We start from the raw sequence: 12583 nt of genomic DNA, 5'->3' as shown, positions 1-12583 counted from the left end.
ATTGGGAGCGTGGAATCTTAACCACTGGACCACCAGGGAAGTCCCTAGAATAGCCATTTTTAATCTTCCATTCCTTCCTTGCTTGTTCATTACTATCCACTTGTGGTCGCTTTTCATACGTCCTGGTAGAGAATGTTTGTTCCTTCAGGCTCACCAACAAAATCAGTAAATCAGTTGTTCAGAACTGTTCCTAAGAGTTTGGAGAGAAGAGATGATCATTTTTGTTTGGATTATTAAAGTGGTGCTACTTTTGGTTTTACAGTATGATTACGGAACATTATTACTAATTGAATAACCTGTGTTCATATCCCCTCTGGAAGGTCTCAGAGTGTGTGCCTGTGAGGCAAGTCTGCACGGTGGTTGAAGGCAGCAATGTCATTCGGAGAGAGCAGGCCTCACTAATACAGTTCTGTTACTTGTATTATTAAGTGGATCTCATTTAAATCTAGAATGAAAAGTTTTCCTAGCGCAGCTGTATTCTGTACAATAACGTTGCTTCTACATCACTGGTATTAGAGTTGCTTAATCTATGTACATTCCAGTTGGTGCAAGAAATATTCTAGAATTGAGTTGACTGTTTGGCATTACAAGTGCTCTGTGCAACTAATCGCTTCTCATTGGGAGTAAACTAGTCTTTGTGACCCAATAGCCTGGGTAACTTGTCTTTTGTTTTCATTGCTGTGGAGTCTATAAGAGTTTTAGACTCTTGGTTTATTTTTTTATTCATTTGTTTCATTAAAAAGGTACATACGTACACATAAAACCATGAATACATACAAATATATATATTTAATACAATAATTTTCTTTAATGATGTACTGTTCACAAAGTACCTGGACTCACTGTGGTGAGGAGAAGAAAGAGGAAATGTAAAAATTTACAACTGCCAACTCTAACAGTCTTCTAATGCACACTAACAATATGGTTCAAATTTGTACTTGTTTTATATATATATTTGTGAAACTTCTCATAAGAAATTGAGATAGCCAATTATAAATGGATAATAGTAAATGTCCTTTTAGATTCATTTTAAAAAACCTAAAGAATTAATGAAAACAGCCTTAGGCATAATGAGCATTTATCTCATTTTAATACTTTGCAGAAATGTGTGGAGATAAAACATCACTATTTTATAAAGTATAACTAATGCCTTAACCTGTAGTATGTGTAGTCTGTGTAATATTTTTATTTGAGGGTTTAGCATATACAAGGAGCATTTTTAAATTTAATGTTTTGGTAACATTTATATGGATTTTCCCTCTTTTTCACTTTTTGCATTTCATTATTTGTTCCTTTTATGTAGGGTAAAGCTGACACTAGAGGGTCTGGAGGAAGATGACGATGATAGGGTATCTCCCACTGTTCTTCACAAAATGTCCAATACTCTGGAGATATCCTTAATAAGCGACAATGAGTTCAAGTGCAGGCATTCACAGCCGGAGTGTGGGTATGGCTTACAGCCTGATCGTTGGACAGAGTATAGTATACAGACAATGGAACCAGATAACCTGGAACTAATATTTGATTTTTTTGAGGTGAGTATATTTCACTGAGGGGGGTGAGAGACAATGCAGACAAGAGCTTATTTTTACATATGTTTTGATTTTTATCATAGTTTAATTTGTGTAAATGCATCATTCATACAACTTTTTAGATGCTTACTCCTCTATACATGTTAGCAGATTTTAAAAACGCAAGAGTTGACAGATTCAGATACTATTAAAAATATAATTGAGAACTTCAGAATTGATGTTTTCAATAATTTTCGACTATAATCTCTTCAGATATTTTCTCGGGTCCCTTCTTTCTCTCTTCCCTTTCTGGGACCCCTATAATGCGAATGGTGGTGCATTTAATGTTGTCCCAGAGGACTCTTAGGCTGTCTTCATTTCTTTTCATTCTTTTTTCTTTATTTTGTTCCGTGGCAGTGAATTCCACCATTCTGTCTTCCAGGTCACTTATCCGTTCTTCTGCCTCAGTTATTCTGCTATTGATTCCTTCTAGTGTATTTTTCATTTCAATTATTGTATTGTTCATCTCAGTTTGTTTGTTCTTTAATCTTCTAGGTGTTTGCTCTTTAATTCTTCTAGGTCTTTATTAAACATTTCTTGCATCTTCTCGATCTTTGCCTCCATTCTTTTTCCAAGGTCCTGGATCATCTTCACTATCATTATTCTGAATTCTTTTTCTGGAAGGTTGCCTGTCTCCACTTCATTTAGTTGTTTTTCTGGGGTTTTTATCTTGTTCCTTCATCTGGTACGTAGTCCTCTGCCTTTTCATTTTGTCTATCTTTCTGTGAATGGGGTTTTCATTCCACAGGCTGCAGAATTCAGAATTGATGTTTTAAATCAAGACCAGATGTTTTGATGTCTGTGTCTATTCTAAATATAAATGAATTGTATCCAGAGGAGCTTCCAAGGATAGAAGTAAGGGCAGGCTGTGTAACTCTTGGTGGCAAACTGATGTAACTAGCATGATTGAGTCCTTTATGACTGAAGTCTGTGGTTTATTGAAGCATTTTATAAGAATTCATTTTAACAGTGGACCCATTTTTGCAACTTTACTTGATATTATAAATATGTAGGAAAAAATAGTTGCTATGAAAATTGTGCCAGGTTATTCAGAATCTGTGCTGCCAACTTTCCAGAGCTGCTTGTGCCACTTTACACTAGAGCTCTCTGCTTATGGGCTGTTCAGCTGCTCCTCACGAATAACACTGGGTCCTCCCCTAAGGTCCTGGCTCTTTGGTGTTTCCACTCTCATTTCCACTAGATTAGAGTTTAGCTTTTTGAGAGTAGGGAATATTCCTTGCCCAACAGTAGCACCTAGCCACTGTTTCTTAAAATAGCAAAATTCAGGATGGATTAGAATCCAGTACATAACACTTATAATAAAGTTATAACCTTATAATTAGATCTTGCCTAATTAATAAGATCTGTGAGACTTTTATTCTAAAAATATGAGGTTTTGGTTGAACATTTCCTTGTTCTTTTAGTACCTACCTCTTAATAATCTCTCGAGCAGCCTAACTTCCCTTTCATTTGGTTAGCAGTTTTGGAAATACAAATTTATTCATAGACTAGGTGGATAAAATATGCTGTATAATCTCAAAGTTGAGTATTCGGTGTCCTATCCCTCTGTGTCATCTGTGTAGATGCATTTTTAATGAATAAAGTATACATTAAAAGTCACTACAGGTGTATCTTAGTATTGGAATGTAAAAGTACTTAAAAACTTTCAGTCTGAGCTTTATATTCACCTAATACATGTTAGAGGATCAGAAGTACAAATCAACAGTTTTGATCAATAAAGTAACACATAAAATCTTAAATATACTATATACTAAATATCTTTATATGCTAAAAGAAAATGTGTTACTCATTACAACAAAGCTATCTAAATTACCTGAATATAAATTTGGTTGTATTTCTTACTGATCTTCCTCCATAGATTGAGTTGATTTTAAAGGGTGTCTTTTGATCTTTAAATGGAAAATATTGAAGTAAAAGAATTTGGGTTATTCTTAACCTCATTTTTCAGGAAGATCTCAGTGAACACATAGTTCAGGGCGATGCTCTTCCTGGACATGTGGGTGCAGCATGCCTCTTATCATCCACCATTGCAGAGAGTGGGAAGAGTGCTGGAATCCTTACTCTTCCCATCATGAGCAGAAATTCCAGAAAAACAATAGGCAAAGTGAGAGGTAAGCCTGGAGAAGCAGGGTGACCCTTTACAAATAAGCAGATTAAGTTAGGATTTTAATTAGTTTCAAATTGAGCTTTTGAGAATGGTAAAGAATTAAATTAATAATTTTTTTTAGAATATGTTTTAGAATATTGACAAATACAATAACAATAAGGACATATCTAATTTTCTGGAAGCTTTAATTTGAATGCGTTTTGACTTGATTTCTTTCTATTTGATCGATTGATAAAGCTGTTTTGAGTGGGTTTTAAGTGTAATTGAGCTCGTCATAGCCTTTTTTTAATTGTCTTTATTTCCCTTCCCCCCTTTTTTTCACATGAAAGTTGACTATATAATTATTAAGCCGTTACCAGGATACAATTGTGACATGAAATCTTCATTTTCCAAGTATTGGAAGCCAAGAATACCATTGGATGTTGGACATCGAGGTGCAGGGAATTCTACAACAACGGCTCAGTAGGTTGAATATTTGAGTAGTACTAGCATTTGGTAGCTCATGCTTGATAAAGTTAAATAGGTTTGACCAACTAAAAGGTCAAATGATCCTTTTAATTCTTACCCTGGGATTTAAATGTAATTTGATAATTGGGGTTTCCAGTTCAAATTAATTAGAGACTAACTCTCTTGTAAGATTCTGGTCAGTCTTTTTAGTATTCTGCTGAATTGATGAGAGAGACATTAAAACTAGAAAGCCAGGAGGGGAGAGCTTGATGCAGTCAGCCTGATGACATCAGTGTGTCTGTGTTGTGGTCCTGACTTTCAGCATGTTTTTCTCTCAGGGTCTTAGTTTCCTCACCTGTTCTCAGTACAGTTTCCATACTTTCACCCTGTTGGTGTGTCTGTCCTTTTCCACCCTTCCCTGGTCTGCCAGTATCAAGTCACCTGAGGCTTCAATGCAGGGAGCAAGTTTCTCCACTACTTCATGCCCATTGCAAAGGATTGTTTTCCTTAACTGGTCACCTCACTTGGGGAGGTATAGGGTGGTATAGGATATGTCTGTATTCAGCTTGTAAATACCTAAAATTGTTAGAGCTTGACTTATGGAATGAATGCACACACCAACCAAGTGATGGTCACAGTCTTATTTTGGGGATGGCAAAGTTAGCCTCAAAATAGAGAATAAGTACTATGTCCATTGTTGAAAATGTAGTTGACTTCTTTACTAAATTTATCTTTTCTATAGTAATGATAACTATATTTCTATATATTTCTTTTCTTTCAGGCTTGCTAAAGTTCAAGAAAATACTATCGCTTCTTTAAGAAATGCTGCTAGTCATGTAAGTGAATCTCTCTTTCTTTAAACAACTTTGGACTGGTGGTCCAAAGGTAGAAAAGTAGAGAAATGTAGGTCTGGAGAGCCTCCTTCAGTCTGCATTAATAGGTTAAAAGGGAGAATATTTATGCTTTTTCTGAATATATTCCTAAGTGAAGATAAAGTATTTCTAGGCATTTTTATTTAGACTCATGGTGAAGATTGGAGTTAAAACAATGGAATCCTAAGCATCCTCTTAAATATTAATTAATTAATTAATTTGAAGTATAGTTGATGTATATTATATAAATTACAGCTCTACAATATAGTAATTCACTATTTTTAAAGATTATTCTCCATTTATAGTTATTATAAAATATTTGCTGTATTCCCCGTGTTGTACAATATATCCTTGTAGCTTATTTTAAGCCTAATAGTTTGTACCACTTAACCCCCTACCCCTTTATTGCCCCTCCTCCCGCCTTCCCTCTCCCCACTGGTAACCACTAATTTGTTCTCTGTATCTGTGAGTCTGTTTCTTTTTTGTTATATTCACTAGTTGTTATGTTCTTTAGATTCCACCTGAGTGATGTCATACAGTATTTGTCTTTCTCTGACTTACTTCACTTAGCATAATACCCTCCAAGTCCATCCATGTTATCACAAATGGCAAAATGTCATCCTTTTTTTATGGTTGAGCAGTATTCCATTGTGTGTGTGTGTGTGTGTGTGTGTGTGTGTGTGTATACACACGCACACACATACCTTCTTTATCCATTCACTTAGGTTGCTCCCATATCTTGGCAGTTGTAACTAATGTGCTGTGAACATTGCAGTGCATATGCCTTTTCGAATTAGTGTTTTTGTTTTCTTTGTACACTCCGGAGAGGAATTGCTGGATCATATAGTAGTTCTCTTTTTAATTTTTTGAAAAACCTCCATACTGTTTGCCACAGTGGCTATACCAGTTTACATTCCCATCAACAGTGTAGGAGGGCTCCCTTTTCTTTACATCCTTTCCAACATTTGTATTTGTGTTCTTTTTGATGAAAGCCATTCTGACAGTTGTGAGGTGATAACTCATTGTAGTTTTGATTTGCATTTCCCTAATGATTAGCGATGCTGAGCATCTTTTTTTTTTTTTTAAATATTTATTTATTTATTTATTTGGTTGCACCAGGTCTTAGTTGCAGTAGGCAGGCTCCTTAGTTGTGGCATGCATGTGGGATCTAGTTCTCTGACCAGGGATCGAACCTGGGCCCCCTGCATTGGGAGCACGGAGTCTCATCCACTGCATCACCAGGGAAGTCCCTGAGCATCTTTCCATCTGCCTGTTGACCATCTGCATTTCCTCTTTGGAAAAATGTCAATTCATTTCTTCTGCCAGTTTTTTACTTGGGTACTTTGTTTTTTTGATGTTGAGTTGCATGAGCTTTTTATATATGTTGGATATTAACTCCTCATGAGTCATAATCACATGCAAATATTTTCTCCCATTCAGTATGTTGTCTTTTCATTTTGTTGATGGTTTGCTTTGCTGTACAAAAGCTTTTAAGTTTAATTTTGTCCCATTTGTTTTTTAAGCATCCTTTTTTTTTGAGATATCATTTTAAGTGTTTGAGGAATGAAAAACATTCCCCATTAAGCACTGCATTTCATCAATTGAATTATTATGCTCATTTAGATACTCACTTTGGAAATAATGTTTACAGAAGGATTTGATAGTGATTTTATGTAACACTTTTTAAAGTCTGTCAGTTTGCATCCTGTATACCAACTTGATTATGTTGAATTTCTTAACTCCTTTTATATAATTATTCAGAGTGAGTCCTTTTTTTTTTTAGCTTTTAGTTTTTTCAGCACCTGAAACTTGACATTTTTAATCAAGAACCTGCGTATTTCCCCCTGCATTCCACTATACCTCAAGTTAAGCCTCATGTTCTCAAGTTAAACTAAGGGGAAAATGGAGGAACATCTCATTTTATTTTGGTTTTTTTCCAGTGTCCTCCACATGCCTTAAACTTAGGCTTTTTTAAATAGTTCACCAAATAAATTTGATTTGTCAGATGTTTAACTTTATCACTTACATGAGCAAACATCTATTCTAAGACATACTTTTTTCATATTTTAATCTCTCTAAAATTGGGATAGTTTTACAGCTGTTTTAGCTTGTCATGGTTTGATTGGCGTTGTTTTTTCTCCCTCTTAGTGGTATATAAAATAATGATGCATTTTGTATTTCATGACATATTAGATTGATTATCATAATTATTTATTTTAATGTTTAAAAATGTTAATAGTGGATAGTTCTGTCTTTGTATTGAAAGGATATTAAATCTGTGAGTATGTTGTGCTGTAGGGCATTATTTGGAACCAGTTTTAGTTCATTGTAGCTAAGTAATCTAAATGTGGTTTTATTAGCTGTCAACACATGAAGATCCCTAATAAAGAATTTTTAGGGTCTCTGCTTTTTGAGAGAGGATTTCATTAAGCCCTTTTCTTCTGTTGAAACCCTTTGTACTCTTATGGATCTTATGTTAGTTATGAAAGGCTGGTTTGATTTAATGTTAAAGACATCTTTGAAGAGATTTTGGTTATTATTGGCTTATTTCTTAAAGCTTGCTCACACATAAATTTTTTCTTTTTTAAAAATTTTTGGCTGCACTGCACAGCACGCGGGATTAGTTCCCTGACCAGGGATCGAACCCACACCCCTGCAATGGAAGCGCGGAGTCTTGACCACTGGACTGCCAGGGAAGTCCCTTACACGTGAATTTTGAGATCAAGTTTTACCTCTTAGTAAATTTATCTTTCTAAAGGATGGTGATCATGTAAAATTAAACTTTTAGGGCTTCTCTGGTGGCGCAGTGGTTGAGAGTCTGCCTGCTAATGCAGGGGACATGGGTTCGAGCCCTGGTCTGGGAAGATCCCACATGCCGTGGAGCAACTGGGCCCGTGGGCCACAACTACTGAGCCTGCGCGTCTGGAGCCTGTGCTCTGCAACAAGAGAGGCCGCGATAGTGAGAGGCCCACGCACCACAATGAAGAGTGGCCCCCGCTTGCCGCAACTAGAGAAAGCCCTAGCACAGAAACGAAGACCCAACATAGCAATCAATCAATCAATAAAATAAATAAATCTTTAAAAAAAAAAAAAACTTTTAAACTGGGAAGCTATAATTTCTTTTAATCGTTGTAACTATTTAGGGGACATAGGGTTTGTTCTCTTTGGTAAAAATGATTTGTGTCATCATCTTGTTGACAACAGAAGGAGCTAAGCTTATTTCCTGCTTCAGAAGTCATTGAGGAAGTAGGCTCCTTTGGTTCTAGTCTCTGATCCATATGTACTGAAAAGTTGAGCATCTTCCTTGACCCAAAAGCTAGGGTAAGGGATGGAAACGTGTCCATCCATTCTTACACAGCACTTCTCTGGGCCATAGACACATTACAGAATCCTCAAACCTTGTATTCTTTGATCCCAGCTGGCTTTCTTTTAGTGAATGCACAAATTTGTATGTCAGTTTATGTTCTCAGCCTTTATTTGGATTAATTCATATGTCATGATGGATCTGACTTAAGTCTAATTTGTGTCCACCTTTCTTCTGTTTAGGCTTCTATTAGGAAATTTGGCATATGCATCATTCTTGTTGCCCATTTCTGCTTTCTCTTTCTTTTCAGCAGAAGTTATAGTTTCCTCTTCAGTATGATTATTGAGGTTTTATTAAGAAAGGTTGTAAAGTATACTGCTCAAGTGCACCAAGGAGCAGAGCTAAGAGACTGAAGCTTATTCTTGTTCCCACCTCACCGTTGAGGTTCCCCTGTCCATCTGAGGTGTGTAGGGGCAACGAGGTGCGAGGTGGCCATGCTCCAGGCGCCATTTCTGCTAATAGCAGTAGCAGAGGTGACACTGGTGGAGGCTATCCACTGCTACAGAAGGGCCCCAGGGTGTGTTCGAGTAGGATCAGAACCCATTATTTTGCCAGGAAAAAATTGCTGTGCTATTGCAAAAAAGAAATTATAATTGTTTTAAAAGAAGAAATTACCTTTTAGGAAAAGCTTGAAGTATAGCATTAAATAATTCATGAAGAAGTTTTGTGTGTACAAGTCTGTAATTTTATGGTGAACAATAAATTTCTCATGTTCTTATAGTTTTAGATGTATCGTGGGCCAGATAATATTTTTCAAATACTTGTTTCTTTTATTTCTGTCAGGGTGCAGCCTTTGTAGAATTTGATGTACATCTTTCAAAAGATTTTGTGCCTGTAGTGTATCATGATCTGACCTGTTGTTTGACTATGAAAAAGGTATGTAGAAATTCCTTTATTTTAAACTCTTACAGTTAGACAATAGGTTTTAAAACTAGGAAGTTTTGTATACACATACTATGCCATTTTACATAAGGGACATGAGCATCTGTAGATTTTGGTATCTGTGAGGAGTCTTGGAACCAATCCCCTGCAGATACTGATGGATGACTATATACTTAATTATTTATTTAATAGAGTTGGTTAGTTCATTTTCTTGGGGAATTACTGCCAATTCTTTCCTCTCTCAAGCTCCTTCCTACAACATCGAGAGAGAGGGAAGAGTCAGGAATTAATTTTCTAGAGTATTTTCTCTGTATTGCTGAACTTTCCTTTTTTTATGTTATTTAAAAAAAAGGATATTACACGTGGTTTCTGTATCATTCTGCCACTGTCCCTCTGTTGAGGTAGGAAAGGAAGCTATCGGAGTGTTTGTTTTCAGGCTCCTTTCTCTTTTTGCTTCAAGCTTTTTCTCAAGTTAATAGGCTTATATGATTTGACTAGTGGGAAGAGCCACAGTGAAAAATAAAATTGGAGAAGTGCTTCGGAGCCAGATAGTGGAGAGCCTCACGGGTTTAGACTTAGGAGCTAGGGACTTTTTTTGAAAGACTTTTGAACCAAGTAGGGAAATGTTTAGAAGTAAACTTCCAGATGAATATTTTGGTACCTGATGTAAGGACAACTTAAGAGGACAGAGACTAGAGACAAGGGGAGTGGAAATGTGGGCCAAAACTTAAGACAAGCCTGAACTGGAGTAGAGACGGTGAGAATGGAAAAGAGGACGTGACAGAGGAGAAAGTCCAGAAGGAGATTTGAAAAGCACATAATTTCTTTAAAATTATAATTACTGTTGTACAGAAATAATTGTAGTAATTATATAGTATCTGGACTTCAGTATACAAGTTAACCAAGTGATTTCTGAGGGACTTAAACTAGGAGGGTTCTTTAAAACTCTTTTCTTTGGCATTTTCTTTAAAACTGTGTTGGGTATCATTTTCCATTGTGTTGATCTAAAGTTAAGGCTGGGAAAACTCTACAGCTACATGTAGAAGAATGAATTAGAACATTCTCTAACACCATATATAAGAATAAACTCAAATTGGATTAAAGACCTAAATGTAAGACCAGATACTATAAAACTCTTAGAGGAAAACATAGGCAGAATGTTTGACATAAATTGCAGCAATATTTTTTTGGATCTATATCCTACAGTAATGGAAATAAAAACAAAAATAAACAAATGGGACCTAATTAAACTTTAAAGCTCTTGCACAGTAAAGGAAACCATAAACAAAACAAAAAGACAACCTACTGACTGGGAGAAAATATTTGCAAATGATGCTACTGACAAGGGATTCATTTCCAAAATATACAAAGAGCTCATACAGCTTAATATCAAAAAAAAAAATCCCGATCAAAAAGTGGACAGGGGCTTCCCTGGTGGCGCAGTGGTTGGGGGTCTGCCTGCCGGTGCGGGGGACGCGGGTTTGGGCCCTGGTCTGGGGGGATCCCACATACTGCGGAGCGGCTGGGCCCGTGGGCCGCAACTGCTGAGCCTGCGCGTCTGGAGCCTGTGCTCCACAACAAGAGAGGCCGCGATAGTGAGGGGCCCGTGCATCGTGATAGGGGGTGGCCCCCACTTGCCACAGCTGGAGAAAGCCCTTGCACAGAGATGAGGACCCAACACAGCCAAAAATAAGTGATAAATAAATTTAAAAAAAAAAGATGAGACCCTTTAAAAAAAAAAAAAAAGTGGGCAGAAGAACTAAATAGACATTTCTCCAAAGAAGACATACAGATGGCCAACAGGCACATGAAAAGATGCTCAGTATCTCTAATTGTTAGAGAAACGCAAATCAAAACTACAATGAGGTATCACCTCACACCAATCAGAATGGCCATCATCAAAAAGTCTAAAAATAATAAATGCTGGAGAGGGTATGGAGAAAAGGGAACCTTCCTACACTGTTGGTGGGAAGTAAATTGGTGCAGCCAGTATGGAGGTTCCTCAAAAAACTAAAAAATTGAGTTACTGTATGATCCTGAAATCCCACTCCTGGGATTTCTGGAGAAAACTATAATTTGAAAAAATACATGCACCCCAGTGTTCATTGCAGCACTGTTCACAATAGCCAAGACATGGCTAAATGTCCATTGACAGATGAATGGATACAGATGAATGTGTAAAGATATGCACACATACAATGGAATACTACTCAGCCATAAAAAAGAATAAAGTAATGGCATTTATAGTGACATGAATGGACCTAGAGATTATCATACTAATTGAAGTAAGTTAGAAAAAGAAAGACAAATACCATATGATATCACTTACGTGTGGAATCTAAAATATGACACAAATGAACTTATTTACAAAACAGAAACAGACTTAGAAAATAAAGTTATGGTTACCAAAGGGGAAAAGGGGTGGTTGAGGTATAAATCAAGAGTTTGGAATTAGCAGATACAAACTACTATATATAAAATAGATAAAAAACAAGGTCCTATTGTACAGCATAGGGAACAATATTCAATATCTTATAACCTGTATAGAAAAGAATCTGAAAAAGAATAGATATATAATTACTTATATATATATACACACATATATAAAAGTATAACAGAATCACTTTGCTGTACACCTGAAAGTAACACAATATTGTAAATTAAGTATACTTCAAGATAAATAAAGTTTGATTTGCTAACATGTACCAGACACTGCATGGTGTAGTATGCAAGGCACCTATGACAAGGCACCTAACTCTGCCTGCTAGTGGATTCTAAACAGTCATATCAGTTTGGATTATCATTTATAGAAAAGGACCCTTCCCTTTCTGTGAAATGGTATTAGGAGAAGGAAGGAAGGTGATGCGCCTATTTGTTTGTTTAAATTTATTTATTTATTTGTTTAAATTTATTTATTTTTGGGGGGCCACACTGTGTGGCTTGTGGGATCTTAGGTCCCCGACCAGGGATTCAACCTGGGCCCTTGGCAGTGGAGAGCACTGAGTCCTAACCACTGGACCTCCCGGAAATTCCCGAGATGCACCTATTTAGATGACAGAAGTAGAATTACTTAATAGAATTGGGGCAGGTTTTTGCTGTGGGGAAATGTTAATGCAAAGCGAAATGAGAAGGAATGGAGTGGTGAAGGAACTCACTAACCAAGATTGAAATTAATGACTCTAGCTGTAATTTCTAAAAATCCATGAGGGCTAATTGAAGAGTAGTATAACTGATCCCCAGTTTTCGCCAGACTTTGTCCTGCTCTTAAGTTGAACCTGGTTCAGTTAATTGCGGAATGAAAGCAATGAATTATATATTT

General features: G+C 36.4%; 1 protein-coding gene across 4 annotated transcripts in view; it reads left to right on the top strand.

Annotated features, from left to right (window-relative positions):
* Window positions 1–12583, top strand: part of GPCPD1 (glycerophosphocholine phosphodiesterase 1) — a 60473-nt gene that overhangs the window by 25798 nt on the left and 22092 nt on the right. For all 4 annotated transcript variants that reach the window (XM_082359055.1, XM_082359056.1, XM_082359057.1 and 1 more), the window contains 5 exons: window positions 1304–1535; window positions 3541–3703; window positions 4029–4161; window positions 4928–4982; window positions 9166–9258. In XM_082359055.1, coding sequence (XP_082215181.1) covers window positions 1304–1535; window positions 3541–3703; window positions 4029–4161; window positions 4928–4982; window positions 9166–9258 — 676 coding nt within the window. The remainder of the gene's footprint in view (window positions 1–1303; window positions 1536–3540; window positions 3704–4028; window positions 4162–4927; window positions 4983–9165; window positions 9259–12583) is intronic.

The sequence above is a fragment of the Balaenoptera borealis genome (genome assembly GCF_965194805.1).
Source record: "Balaenoptera borealis genome assembly, chromosome: 16".
Lineage (NCBI taxonomy): Eukaryota > Metazoa > Chordata > Mammalia > Artiodactyla > Balaenopteridae > Balaenoptera > Balaenoptera borealis.
This window is presented reverse-complemented; position numbering and strand designations above follow the sequence as displayed.